Source organism: Pseudophryne corroboree, chromosome 6, assembly GCF_028390025.1.
Source record: "Pseudophryne corroboree isolate aPseCor3 chromosome 6, aPseCor3.hap2, whole genome shotgun sequence".
Lineage (NCBI taxonomy): Eukaryota > Metazoa > Chordata > Amphibia > Anura > Myobatrachidae > Pseudophryne > Pseudophryne corroboree.
Genome location: NC_086449.1, coordinates 322,152,406 through 322,175,087, shown reverse-complemented (window position 1 = coordinate 322,175,087; position 22,682 = coordinate 322,152,406). Strand labels below are relative to the sequence as shown.

The following is a 22,682-nucleotide window of genomic DNA, read 5'->3' as shown; positions in this document are numbered from 1 at the left end:
CCACTCGTCCCACTGTAAGAAGGTCGCTGACTCAGAGAGAACCCGTGACAAAGAGCAGAGTGTAGAGAACATCGTATCACTGGAGTGTCTATTCCGGGAAGGCTGAGAGGCAGTACTGTTGAGACGGCACCTGAGCGCGGAGAAAAACAAGACCAGAGGTGGTTGTCGCACCAGTTTTCTCTTTTCCTTTTTATTATTTTCTCCATCTCCCACTACCCTCCTTTCCTCCCCCTTCTTGTTTCCTTTCTCTTCCCTTAACAAAATGGACTTACCCCAAGAGACTGCGTTCCAGGTTTTCCTGTTAACCCTATTGTTAACCAGAACAGTCTGTTTCGGTGAGAGTACCAGAGAGGTCGAGAAAGGATCTGGAATGGGTTCCGATGGCGAGGACGGATTTGTAAAATTCCAAGAGCAACACATCACTCGAGCAAAGGCGAGTATCTGGTAGTCAGGGAACTAGGAGGCACTGTGAAGGGTTATCGGCTGAGGAAAACTGCATTTGTAAAAATTGTGAGAACATAGTTGAGGATGGGTGCATCCAGAGATGTCAGTCCAGCCTTAATATCAACATGGACCATCATCCATTGAGTGATTACCACTCACTAGTGGGTAAGGTCTTAAACCAGACAGAATGCTGGGTGTGCTCACAAGTACCTCAAGGTCAGAGCAAGTCAGGATTAGTACCGTACCCTTTAGCAATAAATGAGGTACTCGAATTACGGAGTGGGAGACCGGTGGACAAGAAATGTAATATTTCTAGGCCCCCTAGTTTGAAGCTCCACCAGTATCATGTAGATAGATCCTCAGTGTGTTTCAACATTTCCAATTCCCGAAAACCAGGAAATTGGGAGGTGACATGGAATAATCAAACCATGGCATTCTCGCACAGAGCTGATAGGATACCCGTAGACTCTGAACTTATACGCCAAATAGCCAACAGTGGAAGGTATTTTCGGTATAGGTATACTCAAGGTTGCAAGACCATGCGGGTTGGAGAAGTATCACCAGGGTACTGTGCTCATATCATACACCCTGATACTTGTACTGAACAGATGAGAGAACTAGGGATTGGGTTTTTCACTTGGAAAGTTTGTAATATGGTAATGTCATATTCTGTCCCATATGTTCTCCCTGATGATGCCTATTTCATATGTGGGAGGAAGGCGTATAAGTGGCTTGCCCCAAACTCAGAGGGATTGTGTTACATTGGAAGAGTGTTACCAGAGGTCATGACCATAACCCATGATAAGATGAAAGATGTTCACCGCAGTGCTCAGGCTCCTTATACTCATACTCACTATGAACACATCATCAAGAGACACCTCATAGAGAGGACAGAGCACGTAGCCTCTGATTTGATCCACGAATCCACCGGGATTCAATTCCTTCTCGCATTAGACATCACCCGTACTACCAGAGGAATTATAAATTATAGGTATATCCATGCGCTAGCGAACCTGATAGATAATATCACGGAGATGTATGACGACACCTTCAGGTATATGGGTAGGGAGTTGCAAGCTTACAAAACGGAACTGATCCAGCACAGGATGGTCCTCAATTATATCACAGCCGTGACGGGTGGGTACTGTGTCACTTTGGCAACTCAATATGGTGTGAAGTGCTGCACGTATATTACAAACAGCACTGACGACCCCACGGAGATCATCGATCAAAAGATGGACGATATCTTGCAGTTGAAGTGGGAGTTCCGAAGGAGACACAACCTTACCCTGACTGCTGTGAGTAATGGACTGACCGGCTGGGTCTCATGGTTGAACCCACGCAATTGGTTCTCAGGTTTAGGAGAATGGGCTCAAAATGTTATTATGAGTGTAGGAAAGTTTCTCCTTTGTATCCTGGGAGTCGTCATAATTATTGGCTTGATATTTAGGTGTGTTCGAATTGTAACGCGGCGCAAGCACGGCACACAATTGATGAGTTTAAGGAGCGGGGGCATTGTTACAGCAGCAGATTTAATTTACGCCCCATCCATAGAGACAATGTTATGATAAGACTTGATTGCAAATGAATTCCACGGCCCATTTCTTTCACCCATTTTTCCTTTGTCTCCCCCTTTGCCCAGATACATCGATCCGGAAAAGACATCAACTAAACCCAAGAATGATTACAAAAATGTTATGTGAATGTATTTTAGATATGTGTCTTATCTTCATCTCTACAACCTTCAGTTAGTGACACACATAGTCGACAGGTGATATCCATATATATGAGCACTCACATATATTCCCCCTCCATGTATCATCAACTAAATGTGCACACCATTTGTTGGAACAAGAAGCCGAAAAGAGCTCAGTAGTGTTTTTTGGCCCACTTACAGACCCTTAATACGGGATGAGAAGGATTTAATGTATACTTCGCAATACCTCGAAGCTTATCTAGAACATATACGGCACGATGATACATGCCCCTCAGACATGGATTCATACATACATGCTTTTACTATCCCACTAGGTCAGACATTTCCCACCTACACTCCTCCTACAATCCAATCATCTGTAGATATTGTATTGTATATTTTTCTGTTTAATGTTTAGATAGTGGCAGTTATTGTTGACTGCCAAAGGGTGGACTGTCAAAGTCGAAAAATATTGTAATACACACAGCACGTACTAACCACACACACATGCCCGCTGCACGTGCACTTGTTCCGCCGTGCGTGCACATATCCGCAATTTGCGTATGATCGCTCCCACGATCCTGCGCGTGGTATGGGTATTTACGGCGGAGTTTGTGAGCGCATAGAGGGTTATCAGAACATTACATATTTAACCCAAATAGTGCACATTGTACACATAGCCCCCCTGCACCACATCAGCAAGTATCAACAGTTTAAATGATTCCAGGACTAAGGGATTCGCCTTTGCATGATAGGAAGGGACAGACTAAGGTTATAAGGTGATGTCTAGTATCCAGCTGTAAGGTATTTTAAGGGTAACATTCCAGTGTTGGTTAGAGGAAGATCACATGTTCCTGCGTATAGTTATGTGCAGAAGTAGAATATAGATATAAACTGTATTTACTGTATATTATGTATGCGGCGGAAATCCAGAGGAGACCACCCACAAGAGCAGTTGGGAAAGACATCGCCCACCTTTTCAAATCAACCTATGACCTCTCCTGTAATGTAAAGATGCATCTCTGTGTCCAATGAACAAAGGGATTACAGTAACCATTGTATTGTTTATGGAAGTAGTGTATAAAAAGCCTGTTGCTGCCTGGCCGGTCAGAAGACTCTGAACGCTATCTACCTGATGAGCGGAGGACTGGTCCAGGTTGCGCAAGTGAATATTCTCACGTATGTACAACTGACTGTAGCCATTTTACTCTGTTGTATTTTGTAGTGTATAAATTGTATTGTTATCCCCTTCCAGATATATACGCTGAGGTTTCGGATCCCAGTGTTTAACTACAAATCGGTGTTGTGTCCTCTTTTCCCTGCTAGGGTTTAAAAGCGTATTTAACTGTATAAGGTTTAAGAGTGTATTGATAAGGTGTGTACGCACTGCGGGTACTTTATATCGTCAGCGCTGCATAAGGTTTAAGGTGTAACATCATTGCAGTGCTTTGCTGCATACGGTTTAGAGTGTAATAACATCATTGCATTTCATTACTAATAAGGTTTAAAGTTTATCAAGAGTGTGTGCGCGCGCTGTGTGTACTTTGTACCCCCAGCGCGGCGTTTGTACGCTAAGTCCGTACAAGGTAAGGAGGGGAGAGTCCGGGGAGCTTTGTTCATACGTGAATATTTAATGATAATAATAAATTCAATTCAATTCCTCTCAGCGCTGTGCTGTGGAGAAAATGGCGCTGGTGAGTGCTCAGGGAGAAGCCCCGCCCCCTCGGCGGCGGGCTTCTGTCCCGCTCAAAATTCCCAAAAACATGGCGGATGCTCTTTATATACATGTACAGTGCCCAGCTGTACATGTATATATGTACTTTTGCCATTAGAGCGGTTTTTATTGCTGCCCCGGGCGCCCCTTCTGCGCCCTGCACTCTTACAGTGACCAAAGTGTGTGAGGTGAATGGGAGCAATGGCGCACAGCTTCACCACTGTGCGTTACCTCTATGAAGATCAAGATGTCTTCTGCCACCTCTGAAGTCTTCTTTTCTTCTCATACTCACCCGGCTTCTATCTTCCGGCTCTGCAAGGAGGACGGCGGCGCGGCTCTAGGACGGACGGCGAGGATGAGACCTGCGTACCAATCCCTCTGGAGCTAATGGTGTCCAATAGCCTAAGAAACAGAGCCTTGAAACTCAGATGAGTAGGTCTGTTTCTCTCTCCTCAGTCCCTCGATGCAGGGAGTCTGTTGCCAGCAGGCTCCCTGAAAATAAAAAACCTAACTAAAATACTTTCTTAACAGGAAACTCAGGAGAGCTCCCTGAAAGCACCCAGTCTCCACTGGGCACAGTATCAAACTAAGGTCTGGAGGAGGGGCATAGAGGGAGGAGCCAGTGCACACCCAGATCCAAAGTCTTTCTTAAAGTACCCATGTCTCCTGCGGAGCCCATCTATCCCCATGGTCCTTACGGAGTCTCCAGCATCCTCTAGGACGTTAGAGAAAAATTTATTATTATTTCTATCCTTCTGAAGATATGGCCTCTAGCACTGAACACAGTATTGTAGATGAGGCCATACTAATTACCTATATAGCGAGTTTTTTAGACAGTGCATGATTTAGCATTTTTTGGCATTAAGCTGCAGCTGCCATGTTCTTTTGCCTAATCCACTAGTCTACCTAGATCCTCAATCATTTGTTTCACCCCTCCAGGTGTGTGTGCCCTGTTGCATACTTGCAGTGGCATTGAGAGGGCGGGTGGGTACAAATTACCCAGTCCAGGCTGCTGGAGGTGCCCGGGGGGGGCCCATGTCATCCAACACCTCACCACCTATAGCCCCCCTCCCCCCGAATATACCTGTGCTGTGGCTGGCAGACGGCGGTACCATCTTCCCGGTGATATCTTCAGGAGGATGGTGCCTGTGAGGAAATGAGAGGTCTGTGACAATTAATGTAGTTATGCCTCATTTCCCACGTCAAATATGTGCTTTTTATCCCCATAGCATGTCCCTGTATAAGCAGAGCTAACCAGTGAGCTGGGGGAAGATTCTCTGCTACCAGACTAAGAAGTAATGTTCTATCAGAAGTTTGTAGTGGGGACTGTCATGTGGAATTGTATTACAGAAGTGTGCTGACCTGTTTATGACCGATTCTTTTTAATAAACCACAGTTGGTTTTTCATATACCCCCGTGCTTGAGTGATTTGGAACCTGGTATCTTCACATTTGATGGCAAGCAGAGGGATCACTCAGGTTACAAGCATGGAAGCTAGACATCACAGCAGAATGGAGGCATCAGCACAAACCAACAAAAGCAACAAGGGAGTCCTGCAAGAACTGTGTCATGCAAGAAAAATTGTAATTAATGCAGTGGATACCAAGGGGTCCCTAATCGAAAAATTGGTGCAATGGGACTTAGAACACCCTGCTGGAGAAGAGGAAGCTGATGATAGGATCCAGGACCCGGTAGAGGGGACTAGTAATGGAACCAGGGAAATGACCACCTCTACAGCTGAAATAACCATCGACAACATGGAACAGCTGAAGATCTGGCTTGACATCCTGGGACCAGGAGCTGCCGCACATGAGAGGGCAGCAGTATTGGGAGAGGCGCTAGGGAGATCTATAATGGTACATTTGATGTCATCAGCAGCAGTGTTGGAAGAAAGACAGATTGCACGACTGGGCTACAACGATGTACCGCACTTTGTGGAATCGGCCACTGATATTGACACGCGCCTTCAGGTATTTGAGTCCGTGATGAATATGCATGCTACACCTGAGAGGGAGTTGTGAAAATATTTAGTCCCTAGTTTGATGGGTCGATCTCAGGAAGCATACCATGCCCTGAGCCCAGAGCAAGAAAGAGACTACCAGGAGATTCGGAGAGTGTTGTTGGCTCGGTATGCAGTTACCCCCAAAACCTACCGCACAACTGGCCTAATTCAGACTGGATCGCTGCAGCGATTGCAGTTTGAAGCCCTTTGTGGAGTGCACCCATGCAGCGTGTGCACCCTGGGATCCCAGTGAGATGCTAAAAGCATCTCAAGGCTGCCATCGCCTCTGCCTGATTGACAGGTGGGGAGCGGTCCGGACAACACAGGCACGTCCGGACCATTGCGGGGGTGGGCTGCGGTGGCTGCATGACTTCACACACAGCCGCTGTGACCCTGGACGCAGCGGGTAGCCATGCGATGCTTTTGCACCAGTGCAGTGCGGGGGCATGAAATGCAGGGCGGACTAGCCCTGTGCTGGGCATCCCCCTGCATGTCAGAGAAACTGATCGTGGATGTGCTAAATTTAGCACATCTACGATAAGATCTGAATTACCCCCTATGTTCCGATCTATGGCAAAAAGTGGAGATTCGTCATACACGGAATTTAGTAGTTTATTGCGAAGGAACTGTGATCGGTGGGTAGAAGGGAGGCAAGCCACAACTGCAAAGGACAGAAGTGCGAGAGTGGGTGTTGAACAGGAACCCCATAGACCCAGAAGCAGCAGCATCATTGATGGATTAATTTCTGGCTAACCGTACCAGATAGAGGAGAATGGGTACCTGTTCAAAGGCTTCCACCTGATCGAGATACACCCTCTGCTACATCATGCCCCATGTAGCCCTGTACCCTAGTGCACCCAGACCTCACAGGCCAAGACAATCTGACTCCAGAAGGTGGTACACTTGCCAACAACCAGGGCACATACAGCGAGAGTACCCACAAGGAAGAGGGCCATTGTTGGGAGCAAGACCAGCCGTGCCCCAAGTGGCAGGGAGTCAGGATACAGGTGGGGAGGGTTACTACTATCCTGATGCGCCAGAGGCAGAGGAAGTAGTTTATCAGGTAGAGGTAGTGGCGGTCCTCGGTAAGGCTACACAAGCAAATATGGAGGGTCGCCTACAGCCTGTCAAAGTTAAGGGCCAGAACCTGCAGGGTCTCCGGAAATCAGGGGCCTCTATTACCCTGGTTCAGTCCATTTTAGTTCCCCCAGATCAATGGCTAAAGAACCGCAAAATCAAACTTTCAATGGCAGAAGGCCAGATGATGGTTATACCCATGGCTCGAGTTCATTTGGATTGGGGTCAGGTTTCGGGGGAGGTGAATGTGGGCTTGCTGGAGAGATTACCAACCTCTCTGATTTTAGGTAACAATTTAGGCCAAGGGTTGGCTGGTTACTTTGTGGGAGATGTCAATCACAGCCAGGCCTGTGCTACAGCTACCGGAACCTCCAACACTTCTGACACATCACACCAAGCACTGGGTGTCCTGGATGAGTCTGCCACCACAGCCCCTGAACTTTTGGCAATGAGTACTATTAAACCTGACCTAGCTGACAGGGATGCAAAACTCTACAGAGCTGGGTGTGTAGCCTGTCAGCAGAAGGACATGGCTATGTAGAAGCTGGAAAGTCACAGGAGGTTGGTAGACAGCAGATGATAGGAAAGTAAATGACTGCTTGCCAGTCCTGTCAGTGATCCCAGCTAGTGAGAATAGACTGCAGTATCCCCGCAGATGGCAGTTCCAGAGAAGGGAGCAGGCTGGGGAGGTTGACTCCGCTAGTAGGGGAGGGATGGCAGGAAAATGGTGGCAGAAGAGGCAGACGGCATCAACACATCTAGTGATAGAATGACAGCACCTAGCTGGTATAGGCGAATGAGGGATAGTTACGGGGGTAGGTGATGGAAACGTTCCACAGAGGAAAGAATGACTGACCAAAACTGGCGGCTAAGGACTGTACCTACAACTTACCAGGACACTGGGTCTAAAAAGTGGGAGAGGAATGTGAGGAAAAGAAGTCTGTGACAATTAATGTAGTTATGCCTCATTTCCCACGTCAAATATGTACTTTTTATCCCCACAGCATGTCCCAGCTCCCCCATACTGTGTTTAAATCATCCTTAATATTGTAATGTATGCCTTGGGTTATGTTATCTGTTACACTGTATGTGGGTTATTCCTGTTACCATTAGAGCTTCCTTTTGTTTACTTACAGCACAGTGGACTTTTAAAGGTTGACTCATTAAAAAGTACCATTGTCCCTTTTGTTTTACTCCCTATTGTCCAACAATGAGCTGACCAGACAGGGGGGCTCTCTGGCTGATAGAATCCCCTTGATTAGCATATGTATTGTATTCCAATGCTTTAAGATCCTAAAACAAAGAAGTCAAACACACCCCTGTAATATGAAGGTTCTGGGGGTATAAATAGAGCCACCCAGAAAGCTGGGGGGAACTTCTCTGCTCCCAAACTAAGGGGTCTATTCAATTTGTGTTGGTTTTTCCGACAGTCTGAAAAAACGTAACTATTCAACCTATTCAATGACAGTGCCGTTTTTACCGACAGTCGGCAAAAACTGGCACTTGTCAAAAAACACATGGATAGGCCACTTGTTTCTGTCGAAAACGCGGCTGTTTGACAGGTTGAGGCTGATGCAGATTCGCCTTGTTATCAAGTCGAATCTGCTGGCCGTTTCCGGCCAGCATTGAATGCCGAGGTGTCGGATCCTCTCCATAGGAGAGGATCCAGCACCATTTGAATACCCCCATAAGTAGTAATGTTCTGTCAGGAGTTTGTGGTGGGAACCGTCATGTGGAATTGGATTACAGAAGTGTGCTGAACTGTTTATGACCCATTCTGCTCAATAAACTACTGTTTGTTTTTCATCTACCACCGTGCCTGAGTGATTTGGAACCGGTCTCTACACTGCACCACACATAGAAAACAAAGACTTTGCCACTGTGCCAGAGTCTTAGCTCTCTAGTGACCAGCGTCATCTTTCCATATATCACTGGGAAGATGGCGCTGGCCGGGTAAGAAGGACCCGCCTCCAGATAAAGTAAGGTAGGAAGCAGGTGCCCTGCATTTGCAGATGACGTCGGATACAAGCCATGAAAACGGCCATGATATGCCTGCATTTTCTCAACCACTCCCCTCAAATGCCATGTTACCACCCGCGAATGGTCACGTCCTGTCAAGCAAAATGTGTTGTCTTTACAGTTAGGCTGCATATGCAAGGCGATCGCATTTTGCCCTTTGCGAATGTACAATGTATTTATAGTGCATACGCAGTCTGCCGATAATCACTCACTGCATGCAATCTCACATTTGCAAACGCTAGTGAATCAGCTAGGTGGTAGGGGATCAGTACGAGATCCCGCCAGACGAGATCCCGGCGGTCGGAATACCGACACCGGGATCCCAACCGGCACAATCCCGACAGGGTGGTGAACGCAACGCAGCCACTTGTGGGCTCGTTGCGCTCGCCACACTGCGGGCACACTAATTTATTCTCCCTCTATGGGTGTCGTGGACACCCACAGGAGGGAGAATATGTGGGGATTGTGCCGGTCGGGATCCCGGTGTCGAGATTCCGTCCGGCGGGATCTTGACCGCATCCCGGTGGTAGATGACTGCCTTTTTTGTGTTATGCTGTTGTCTCCCTCCTGCACAATTCCCAACATTGGTAGACAAAGTGACACACCATTTATAGGCAACACTACAGAGTTATTCTATATTGGGGTTTCCATTTCTTTGTCCACCATCTGAAGGGCTGCCATCAGGAATTGTGGGGCCCGGAACTGATAAAATAGGTAGGGCCCCTTCTGTCTCTTCAGCCAGCCCTCAACCTTCTGTTTCTCCAGCTTGCCCCCCCTTCCCCCACACACACGGTTTCTGTGTTTGCATCCAGCCCAACCTTTGTATCTCCAGCCTTCCCCCGCATCCAGCCCTCACAGGCCACAAACACCTTTTCCTGTGTCTTCTTGCTGCGGCTGTCCTCCTCATTATGCAGCACACATGGAATTAGAAGTGGCTGTTCCGCAAGTAGCATTTGGTGGAACCGGGAAATGAGCTCCAGTGCTACTCATTCCCAATATCCAGTGGGCTGTGTAGCTGAATCGGACTCCTGTCATTGCAGGGAGTGATCAGTCTCCTGTGCGCAGCCTCTGCCTGGTCTCTTCTCACCCCAAAAAGCATTTCTCTTTCTTAACCAGCATTTCAGCCGTTAATAACATGGGAAATTTGTAGTTTTCCAAATATTTCTGAGGTGAACACTTCTTTGGATCAGGCAGTTGTGCGGAAGATGATTTGTTAGCATCAGATTCATCAATGTTACAAGTAATGTTTATCTTTCTCACTTATTGATTTTCTTATTGCTTTTAAACTCACAGGTAAAGATGGTTGTTTCAGTTCATATCATTTATAGCTAGACCATGCCTGTGTATATCTGCTTTACATACATACTGGCAGCTTTGAGCTGCACATTTCAGGCAGTGTGGTCTGAGTTTGAGGATTTGTCAGTCGTTATCATGACATCACACTGTTAGTTAATGCAGCTTTTCATCACTGCCAACGTTTAGTGTAAGGGCACTTAGAGCTGCTTTACCATATAACTCCCTTTATTAATTGTACTGTACCAGGCAGCCGTCGGAAAGCGTCAACGACTGCCTGGCCCTCAGTCACTCCATACCACATAGATAACTCCATCCATCTAGCCAGGGGTGCGCCCATCTCTCTGCCCGGGCCTAGAGTACCGGTGATGGCGGCCCTGACTCTCTGTACTTAGAATGTAGCACTAAAACAGTCAAGTGATATTGAATTGTGGACACAGATGTCAAACCAAAATCTATTTTATTAAACCCCATCAGATGTACATATTTTAAAATATTTCTTATATATTTGAATACTAAAATAAACAAACCGTATTTTCATTTTAAAAAGTTTTATTATAGCTATAAAATTGCATATACAAAAATCAGATATTTTATTTTAAAAGACTAACACTTTCAAAATGTACAGTTAATTGCCGTGATAAATGGTATAACATACAGCGGAGCCTCAGTGGACTCTCAGCAACAAGTTTGCGGGGGTGGCTCCTTTAGGACTTCTGTTCCGTCACACGTACAGCTAAGGATATAAATATATACGGTTATAATTGTGGCATTATAGTATTTGCTAGTTTACATTTGTTTCAAAATAATCCACTGTGGATTTCTGAAAACACAACAAGCTAGATTTACTAGCAATAATACTGAATGCAAAGCATGGCTGGTTTTGCATTCAGTATTATTAGTTTTAAAATGTTGTTAACAAAACCACTGAGAATTTGCACAAGCTAGCACATAGTAAATGTAGCCAAATATCTATACACTTTAAAAAGAGGACCTTGTTAGACCACACTTTTTGAACATATCACAAAAAGAAATAAAATTCCAGGCACGTTATGAAATATTATAGAAAATAAAAAAAATAAAGTCTGTAATTCACCACTCACCAGATTTTCTCTTTGTTCTCAATTTTATCTTTGGAGAGCCCTGTGGCAGGAGGCTTGTGTTGGATCTAAGTCTTCGGGGTTTAGGAGTAAGGGTATCCTCTGGCTGTAGTAGCACAGCTTTGCCTCTTCTTAATGGAGTATTCAGTGCTGGACTTCGATGGGATGGTCTCCTATTAATCTTCTCTTCAATGTCTTCACCTGCTCTTTTGCCTCTCTGTACTCTCTTTGCTCGCTTTTGTTTTTTAATGGTTTTCTCTTCTTCCACCACATTTTGGGTTTTCTTTCCCACCTTCTTTCCTGCTGTTGCTTCTTCTTTTGGTTCAACCTTTACTTTTACCTTACGCTCTTTTTTCACAGGTGTTGTCTTCTCCCTGCTCGCTTTTCTTTTGGATGCTGTCTTCTCGTCCTAATTATTCAAAATATCATAAATTATGCTGCTACTCTTCCACCACATTTTATTAAAATTTACATTAAACCTGTACGAAATATTTTAGAAAAAAAGTGCAGGTTTGTAATAACAAGGAAAACTGTGATGGCTGGATGACCAACTAGTGTATTCACAGCATGGCATTTAGCTACATCTTAAAACCAGAAGTTCGATAGAACCATCAACAGCTTACATTTATTGCTTTTCACGATACTAAAAAAAAAAATACAAATCCACGATTCATGCAGTTACAGTACTGCTTTAACCCTTTGAATACGGATGACAAGTGGGCATTGCCCCCTGCATATATATCATGCACACTCCAGTAGTGTAAACATGAGGAAAATAAAACCCAAAACATCTCTCCCCGGGTATGGACCATTAGATCTATAGTAACTAGATAGTCAATAGGTCGACATTAAATGGTCGACAGACAGTAGGTTGATAGGGTCAAACGATCAACTGTCTATGGTCAACAGGTACAAAAGGTCGACACAAGTTTCCCCCATAAATTTATAATTTCACAGTGTTTGACCACAATTAGTGTAACGTGTCCATTCACAACACTTCGGGCAGGTTACTATACCCAACTGAAATCCATGTAGATGGTAAATGAAGAAAAGTTGAAAGAAATCACCCAAAAAAACACTTGTGTATGTTGACCATTGTCATGTTGACCTTTTGTACCTGTTGACCTTAGACACAGTCAACCATTTACCTGCCAACTTTTTGACCGTGTTGACCTAATGCATATCGACCATATGGTATCAAAATACTGGCTGTCTAGATAGACCATGTAGATCTATCAACCACCACTCCCCTCGCATTCCCCTTCCCACATGATCACCAATTACAAGACACTACAGAAAACATTTGTCAGTTTGTCAAATGTTACAGTATGTCTTATTGTGCTACTATATCACAGTGACACATGCTGGCTGGGCTGAACACAAGCTAGTTTGTGGAGCATATCGTGTGTGTTTTTGCACTGCGTGTGCTCTGAAATCATGAATACACAAGTACAGGCAATGCAACGTTTCACATATTTCATTCAGATCACCACTTGCAGCTCGGTGTGTAACTGGGTGTTCTCAAGATGACAATGTCCACAAAGGGCATGTAAAGAGAACTGCCGACTATGCAGATATGTGCAGAAATATAAATATGCATGTTTTCAGACAGGGCTAGTGCAAGTGCACATTGATGATGATGTATCAATCCAAGCATACAGCTAGGGTCAGTCAAGCCCCAGAAACGTGCACTCTCTATATACAGTATGAACAAATAAATGTATTAAGGGCCTGATTCAAAGATAGGTGGACCAGCTACAGTAGCAGATGCAGCGGCTGTACTAAAATATCCTGATGCCGTAGGAGGTGTAATCACTGAAGCAAGAGGAAGAAAAAAAGTACTCTTCTAGCTGGGCACTCACCTACCCTGTTTTGGAGTTTTATAGCAATTAAAACTTAGTTTATTAGTAATTGTTAAAATTATTTAGAGATCAAGGACGAAACAAAAGACAAATCAACCACATAAGTGGGCATTAGTCTTCAGTCACAAATTTCCCACAATTTCCCACTTTCTATGCTGTTTAAGATGCAATTGGTGTATGAATACTATGCTTAGTCTTACAAATAAATCAAAATCTTGCTGTGTTAGCAGAATATAGCTGGAATGTCTCAAGGTATAGTCATTTTGCCCAAGGGTCTGAGAGAGATAGTTATTTTATAGGCAATACAGTTATTGAAACAGCAGGTTATGTAATTAGAGTTTTAACAGAGATATCAAATTCCTGCTGTATGCACAGGATGTACTAGGGTGTCTAGAGGTATAGGGGTATATGCAATTGCGGTCGAATTCCCGAAAATGTCGAAAAACGGGACATTTTCGCCTAAAAAAAAAATTAGACAATGCAATTCAGTACTTTTCGCCAAAAAAAGGGACTTTCCAAATTTGACTTTTTGAAATTCGACATTTGTCAAATTCGACATTTCTGCAATGGTACAAATGCGGCAATTCGACAAAAGTATATTCAATTGAAGTTTGTAAATTCGACAACAGTGCTTTTAGACAGTAAATTCGTCATTTTCAATCCGCCACACTTTGGTGGCGGAATCTAATAAAAATTTTTAAAAACATGTTTTTTTTTGGTGTTTTTTTTTATTGGTAATAGCATATCTATTTATATTAGAAGGGATTAGGTACTTGGTTTGTCTATTTTGGAGGCACAAGTATTATTTATATATTTTTAAAAATATTATTATTATTAGTTTTTTTTTTTTTTTAAATGGAATGGTAAAAATCAGAAAAAAAATTGCGTGGGGTCCCCCCTCCAAAGCATAACCAGCCTCGGGCTCTTCGAGCCGGTCCTGGTTCTAAAAATCCGGGGAAAAAACTGACAGGGGATCCCCCGTATTTTTAAAACCAGCACCGGGCTCTGCGCCTGGTGCTGGTGCAAAAAATACGGGGGACAAAAAGAGTAGGGGTCCCCCGTATTTTTTACACCACCATCGGGCTCCACTAGCTGGACAGATAATGCCACAGCCGGGAGTCACTTTTATACAGCGCCCTGCGGCCGTGGCATTAAATATCCAACTAGTCACCCCTGGCCGGGGTACCCTGGGGGAGTGGTGGGGACCCCTTCAATCAAGGGGTCCCCCCCAAGCCACCCAAGGGCCAGGGGTGAAGCCCGAGGCTGTCCCCCCCATCCAAGGGCTGCGGATGGGGGGCTGATAACCTTTAGAAAAATGAAAGAATATTGTTTTATCCAGTAGTACTACAAGTCCCAGCAAGCCTCCCCCGCAAGCTGGTACTTGCAGAACCACAAGTACCAGCATGCAGGTGGTAAAACGGGCCCGCTGGTACCTGTAGTTCTACTGGCAAAAAAATACCCAAATAAAAACAGGAGACACACACCGTGAAAGTAAAACTTTATTTTATACATGCCGACACATACATACTTACCTATGTTGACCCGCCGACTGCCACGCCCCCCTCGTCACTGGAGAATCCGGGGTACCTGTAAATAAAATTATACTCACCTGATCCAGTGTCCAGATTATAATCCACGTACTTGGCAAAAAAAAAAAAAAACTAACACCCGGACCAGGCGGACTGAAAGGGGTCCCATGTTTACACATGGGACCCCTTTCCCCGAATACAGAGACCCCCCCGTGACTCCTGTCACAGAAAGGTCCCTTCAGCCAATCAGGAAGCACCACTTTGTGGCACTCACCTGGGGGGTGATTCCGAGTTGTTCGCTCGCAAGCTGCTTTTAGCAGCATTGCACACGCTAAGCCGCCGCCTACTGGGAGTGAATCTTAGCTTATCAAAATTGCGAACGAAAGGTTCTCAAAATTGCGAATAGAAATTTCTTTGCAGTTTCTGAGTAGCTCGAGACTTACTCTTCCAGTGCGATCATTTCAGTGCTTGTCGTTCCTGGTTTGACGTCACAAACACACCCAGCGTTCGCCCAGACACTCCTCCGTTTCTCCAGCCACTCCCGCGTTTTTCCCAGAAACTGCAGCGTTTTTTCACACACTCCCATAAAACGGCCAGTTTCCGCCCAGAAACACCCACTTCCTGTCAATCACATTACGATCACCAGAACGAAGAAAAAACCTCGTAATGCCGTGAGTAAAATACAAATTTTCATAGCAAATTTACTTGGCGCAGTCGCAGTGCGAACATTGCGCATGCGCAATAAGCGGAAAATCGCTGCGATGCAAAGAAAATTACCGAGCGAACAACTCGGAATGACCACCCTGATTAGCTCTACGCGTCTAAGCTCAGACGCGCATTGCACAGCTCCCTCCATTACTTTCAATGGTGGCAACTTTGCGGTCAGCGGTGAGATCACCCGCGGTCAGCCGCTGACCGCGGGTAACCCCACTGCTGACCGCAAAGTTCCCACCATTGAAACTAATGGAGGGAGCTGTGCGATGCGCTGTCTGAGCTCAGACGCGCATACAGCCAATCAGGAGAGTGCCACGACGTGGCGCTTCCTGATTGGCTGAATAGACCTTTCTGTGACAGGAGTCACGGGGGGGTCTCTGTATTCGGGGAAAGGGGTCCCATGTGTAAACATGGGACCCCTTTCAGTCCGCCTGGTCCGGGTGTTCGTTTTTTTTTTTTTTTGCCAAGTACGTGGATTATAATCTGGACACTGGATCAGGTGAGTATAATTTTATTCACAGGTACCCCGGATTCTTCAGTGACGAGGGGGGCGTGGCAGTCGGCGGGTCAACATAGGTAAGTATGTGTGTGTCGGCAGGTGTGAAATAAAGTTTTACTTTCACGGTGTGTCTCTCCTGTTTTTATTTGGGTATTTTTTTGCCAGTAGAACTACAGGTACCAGCGGGCCCGTTTTTCTCCCGCATGCTGGTACTTGTGGTTCTCCAAGTACAAGCTTGCGGGGGAGGCTTGCTGGGACTTGTAGTACTACTGGAAAAAACAATATTCTTTCATTTTTCTCAAGGCTATCAGCCCCCCATCTGCAGCCCTTGGATGGGGGAGGACAGCCTCGGGCTTCACCCCTGGCCCTTGGGTGGCTGGGGGGGGGGGGACCCCTTGATTGAAGGGGTCCCCCCACTCCCCCAGGGTACCCCGGCCAGGGGTGACTAGTTGGATATTTAATGCCACGGCCGCAGGGCGCTGTATAAAAGTGATCCCCGGCTGTGGCATTATCTGTCCAGCTAGTAGAGCCCGATGCTGGTGTAAAAAATACGGGGGACCCCTACTCTTTTTGTCCCCCGTATTTTTTGCACCAGCACCAGGCGCAGAGCCCGGTGCTGGTTTTAAAAATACGGGGGATCACCTGTCAGTTTTTCCCCTGGATTTTTAGAACCAGGACCGGCTCGAAGAGCCCGAGGCTGGTTATGCTTTGGAGGGGGGACCCCACGCAATTTTTTTTCGTTTTTTTTCCCCGTTTTTTAAAAATCGGATCAAAATCCGTCAAATCGGCCGTTTTTCGACAGCGGGACTGTCGAATCCGTTTTTATTGAATATGTTGAATTTCGGCACCCACTTGCCGGAATTCGACGGTCGAATTGTGTCGAATTAAAAAATGGGCGAAAAATTGCCGCGATACGCCGGCAATTGCATATACCCCATAGTGCCTTCACAAGAAGATCTGTAAGAGGCAATTACATCACAGAAAATCTGGTTGTTATGGCAGCAGGTTGTATAATCAGCGGTCTGCTATGTACTCTGCAGTAGTTAGAAAGCTCTTGTGCAGAGTTCTGTGTAGACCACAGTCACCTGTTGTCATGGTGACTGACTGTCCTATGGGGATCGGTATGGGATGCCAGCATACCGATCCCCATAGGACCGAATGTCAGCATACTGACATTGGCATTCTGTGCGCCAGAATGCTGGCAGGGGGGCTATGGGTGTTGCGGACACACAGAGAGAGGGAATCACCTACTTCGCTGGTATTCCGGCAGCGGTATAGTACCCCTGTTGGGATACCTGCGGTGATATTGAGACAGCTTGGATCCCAACGGGCGGTATTTTAACCGCATACCGTCCTATGCTGTGGGTGTCTGAGTATGGTAAACTCCCAAGCAGTTAATGTCCTGAAGGCATAATTTTTAGCATAAGCGTCACACAGAAAAACTATTTTTTTGCTCATCAGCAAATCATATCGGTTTACGATAGATCCAGGGGTGAACAATATATAGTGTTTAAATCTTATCACTTTTCAATAGTCAGAAACAAAAATAAGAAACAAATTTATAATCACTTGTGACAGCTTATGCTAAAAAACGCCTTCAGGTCAGTAACTTCTTGTTGATCAAATTTTCTCAGTCATCGGAGTAATCAGGTTACACAGGATGACTGGGAAATTAATGCTGCTGAAGCCAATGAAGTTGCAGGCAAGGATGCAGCCACTGGTTACAGCATGCACAGAAAACAAGGCTGACGCCCCCATTTTCTGAAATGCTGCCCATTGCCTACCCCTTCTCTGCCCCCATATGGCTGCAGCTTGTCAATTCATTAAATTAAGCCTTAACTTCTGTGCACTGTGTATTTTTGTTCAACTCTGCAACACCCCCAAGCTTGCATTCCGTTTAAGGCTGGATATACATCAAATGATGTGACCTCAGCAATCTCATTAGTGACGGGACCAGCATTGGCAAGCTCATACACTTGCTGATGCCGGCAGTGACTAGCGATTTTGTGGGGAAAGGGGGGGGGCATACTGCATTCGGCAGCATGTCCCTTGCTGGCGATGTCGCCCATTAGACCTACATGCAAGTCCAATAGAGGATGTGGCTGACGACGTGTGGGAGCGCGCATAGTCAGCGACATAGTGCACACACTATGGGGGTAATTCCAAGTTGATCGCAGCAGGACAGTTTTTAGCAGTTGGGCAAAACCATGTGCACTGCAGGGGAGGCAGATATAACAAGTGCAGAGAGAGTTAGATTTGGGTGTGGTGTGTTCAATCTGCAATCTGAATTGCAGTGTAAAAATAAAGCAGCCAGTATTTACCCTGCACAGAAACAAAATAACCCACCCAAATCTTACTCTCTCTACACATGTTATATCTGCCTCCCCTGCAGTGCACATGGTTTTGCCCAATTGCTATCAAAAATCCTGCTGCGATCAACTTGGAATTACCCCCAATAGACGATATTGTGAATGACGTGTCGGGATCAGATCAAGCACATCGTCCATGATAATGTCTAGTGTGTACCCGGCTTAAGACCATAAATAGAAATATTATATTTTTAAAAAGCACAGATTTTAAAATGAAAATATGCCCATAAAATCCTCTGCTTCTTGATATTTTGTAAATGTGGAATAACCTCAAAGCAGGAAAGTACAGATATATATATATAGATATATATAGATATAGATATATAGATAGATAGAGATATATATATATATATATATATATATATATATATATATAAAATAGGAGTATAGCGCCACGTGTGAGGGAAAAAAACACCTAAAAATGAAAGAATATATTTATATGTAAAAAAACACTCCCTTATGAGTAATAGGGTGTCAGCCGTCCCCTAAAATTTCAGCATTGGTAAGATGCTGTGTAATATTAAGGTGAATATGGGTAGGTAGGGGCTCTGGCGACCAACTGGTGTTTATAATAAAAAAATATTTAGCGGACTAAAATGCAATTTACGAAGGACATGATAAAAAGACCTTTTTTTTGTAAAAGAATAAAAACATTTATTTTGCAAAACGTAAAAAACACTAATTTTTAAAAAACTGTTTTTTTACACAGAACTGCATATATGATAAAAAATATATAGTAAAACAGAATGTATACTAAAAAACGGATGTATAAAAATCTTAAGACATAAAAAGAATAAAGAAATTTGTAATTATTAAAAAAAAAACTGCTTAACTTAAGATGGAGGGTCATACAGGATATCCCAACGCGTTTCGTCTATCTGACCCCTTGATGAAGTCAGATAGACGAAATGCGTTGGGATATCCTGTATGACCCTCCATCTTAAGTTAAGCAGTTTTTTTTTTAATAATTACACATTTCTTTATTCTTTTTACGTCTTAAGATTTTTATACATCCGTTTTTTAGTATACATTCTGTTTTACTATATATTTTTTTCATATATGCAGTTCTGTGTAAAAAAACAGTTTTTAAAAAATTAGTGTTTTTTACGTTTTGCAAAATAAATGTTTTTATTCTTTTACAAAAAAAAGGTCTTTTTATCATGTCCTTCGTAAATTGCATTTAAGTCCGCTAAATATTATTTTATTATAAACACCAGTTGGTCGCCAGAGCCCCTACCTACCTACATATATATATATATATATATATATATATATATATATATATATATATATATTATTTTTTCTTAAATGTATTATTTATATTATACACTGGCTGCGATTGGAGTGATTTACCAAAGGCTTGGAGTGCGGCCACTGTGGAGGACTATTTAGCAAGCGGGCAACCAGCTAAGTAAAATGGTTTTAAGGTGGTGCTGGATAAAAAAGGCGGACATATATATTATATATCACTAGGGTGACCATAATATCCCTTTTATCTGGGATACCTATGATTTACACAGGTTCTGTGCTGGCTAAAACCAGGTGAAATTCAGGCTAGAGTTTAGCCAGCAACAGAACCTGTGTAAATCATAGGTGTCCCAGATTAAAGGGATATTATGGTCACCCTATATACACATACACTGCTCAAAAAAATTAAGGGAACACTAAAATAACACATCCTAGATCTGAATGAATGAAATATTCTTATTAAATACTTTGTTCTTTACATAGTTGAATGTGCTGACAACAAAATGACACAAAAATTATCAATGGAAATCAAATTTATTAACCCATGGAGGTCTGGATTTGGAGTCACCCTCAAAATTAAAGTGGAAAAACACACTACAGGCTGATCCAACTTTGATGTAATGTCCTTAACAAGTCAAAATGAGGCTCAGTAGTGTGTGTGGCCTCCACGTGCCTGTATGACCTCCCTACAACCCACACAAGTGGCTCAGGTAGTGCAGCTCATCCAGGATGGCGCATCAATGCGAGCTGTGGCAAGAAGGTTTGCTGTGTCTGTCAGCGTAGTGTCCAGAGCATGGAGGCACTACCAGGAGACAGGCCAGTACATCAGGAGACGTGGAGGCGGCCATAGGAGGGCAACAACCCAGCAGCAGGACCGCTACCTCCGCCTTTGTGCAAGGAGGAACAGGAGGAGCACTGCCAGAGCCCTGCAAAATGACCTCCAGCAAGCCACAAATGTGCATGTGTCTACTCAAACGATCAGAAACAGACTCCATGAGGGTGGTATGAGGGCCCGACGTCCACAGGTGGGGGTTGTGCTTGCAGCCCAACACCGTGCAGGACGTTTGGCATTTGCCAGAGAACACCAAGATTGGCAAATTCGCCACTGGCGCCCTGTGCTCTTCACAGATGAAAGCAGGTTCTCACTGAGCACATGTGACAGACGTGACAGAGTCTGGAGACGCCAAGGAGAACGTTCTGCTGCCTGCAACATCCTCCAGCGTGACCGGTTTGGCAGTGGGTCAGTAATAGTGTGGGGTGGCATTTCTTTGGGGGCCGCACAGCCCTCCATGTGCTCGCCAGAGGTAGCCTGACTGCCATTAGGTACAGAGATGAGATCCTCAGACCCCTTGTGAGACCATATGCTGGTGCGGTTGGCCCTGGGTTCCTCCTAATGCAAGACAATGCTAGACCTCATGTGGCTGGAGTGTGTCAGCAGTTCCTGCAAGACGAAGGCATTGATGCTATGGACTGGCCCACCCGTTTCCCAGACCTGAATCCAACTGAGCACATCTGGGACATCATGTCTCGCTCCATCCATCAACGCTACGTTGCACCACAGACTGTCCAGGAGTTGGCGGATGCTTTAGTCCAGGTCTGGGAGGAGATACCTCAGGAGACCATCTGCCACCTCATCAGAAGCATGCCCAGGCATTGTAGGGAGGTAATTCAGGCACATGGAGGCCACGGGATCCGGTCTGAAGATCGACAGTGTCTAGGTCGACCACTATAGGTTGACAGTCACTAGGTCGACATGGATGGAAGGTCGACATGGTTTCTAGGTCGACATGTGCTAGGTCGACAGGTCTAAAGGTCGACATGAGTTTTTCACATTTTTCTCTGACGTCCTAGTGGATGCTGGGGACTCTGTCAGGACCATGGGGATTAGCGGCTCCGCAGGAGACAGGGCACAAAAATAAAGCTTTAGGATCAGGTGGTGTGCACTGGCTCCTCCCCCTATGACCCTCCTCCAAGCCTCAGTTAGGTTTTTGTGCCCGTCCGAGCAGGGTGCAATCTAGGTGGCTCTCCTAAAGAGCTGCTTAGAAAAAGTTTTTAGGTTTTTTATTTTACAGTGAGTCCTGCTGGCAACAGGCTCACTGCAACGAGGGACTTAGGGGAGAAGAAGTGAACTCACCTGCGTGCAGGATGGATTGGCTTCTTAGGCTACTGGACACCATTAGCTCCAGAGGGATCGAACACAGGCCCAGCCATGGAGTCCGGTCCCGGAGCCGCGCCGCCGACCCCCTTGCAGATGCCGAAAAGTGAAGAGGTCCAGAAACCGGCGGCAGAAGACTTTTCAGTCTTCATGAGGTAGCGCACAGCACTGCAGCTGTGCGCCATTGTTGTCACACACTTCACACCAGCGGTCACTGAGGGTGCAGGGCGCTGTGGGGGGCGCCCTGGGCAGCAATGAAATACCTATACTGGCTAAAAGATACATCACATATAGCCCCTGGGGCTATATGGATGTATTTAACCCCTGCCAGGTCTCAGAAAAACGGGAGAAGAAGCCCGCCGAAAAGGGGGCGGGGCCTATTCTCCTCAGCACACAGCGCCATTTTCCCTCACAGAAATGCTGGTGGGAAGGCTCCCAGGCTCTCCCCTGCACTGCACTACAGAAACAGGGTTAAAACAGAGAGGGGGGACACTTATTTGGCGATATGATTATATATATTAAGATGCTATAAGGGAAAAACACTTATATAAAGGTTGTCCCTGTATAATTATAGCGTTTTGGTGTGTGCTGGCAAACTCTCCCTCTGTCTCTCCAAAGGGCTAGTGGGGTCCTGTCCTCTATCAGAGCATTCCCTGTGTGTGTGCTGTGTGTCGGTACGTGTGTGTCGACATGTATGAGGACGATGTTGGTGAGGAGGCGGAGCAATTGCCTGTAATGGTGATGTCACTCTCTAGGGAGTCGACACCGGAATGGATGGCTTATTTAAGGAATTACGTGATAATGTCAACACGCTGCAAGGTCGGTTGACGACATGAGACGGCCGGCAAACCAATTAGTACCTGTCCAGGCGTCTCAAACACCGTCAGGGGCGTTAAAAACGTCTTTTTACCTCAGTCGGTCGACACAGACACGGACACTGACTCCAGTGTCGACGGTGAAG

General features: G+C 45.3%; 1 protein-coding gene across 5 annotated transcripts in view; it reads right to left on the bottom strand.

Moving 5' to 3' along the window:
• Window positions 1–10,779: 10,779 nt before the first annotated feature.
• The window catches only part of NEIL1 (nei like DNA glycosylase 1), a 76,237-nt gene continuing 64,334 nt past the window's right edge, over window positions 10,780–22,682 (bottom strand). For all 5 annotated transcript variants that reach the window (XM_063926299.1, XM_063926303.1, XM_063926301.1 and 2 more), the window contains exons 10-11: window positions 11,349–11,754; window positions 10,780–10,981 (exon numbers count right to left, since the gene is read on the bottom strand). In XM_063926299.1, coding sequence (XP_063782369.1) covers window positions 10,953–10,981; window positions 11,349–11,754 — 435 coding nt within the window. In that variant the 3' untranslated portion in view covers window positions 10,780–10,952. The remainder of the gene's footprint in view (window positions 10,982–11,348; window positions 11,755–22,682) is intronic.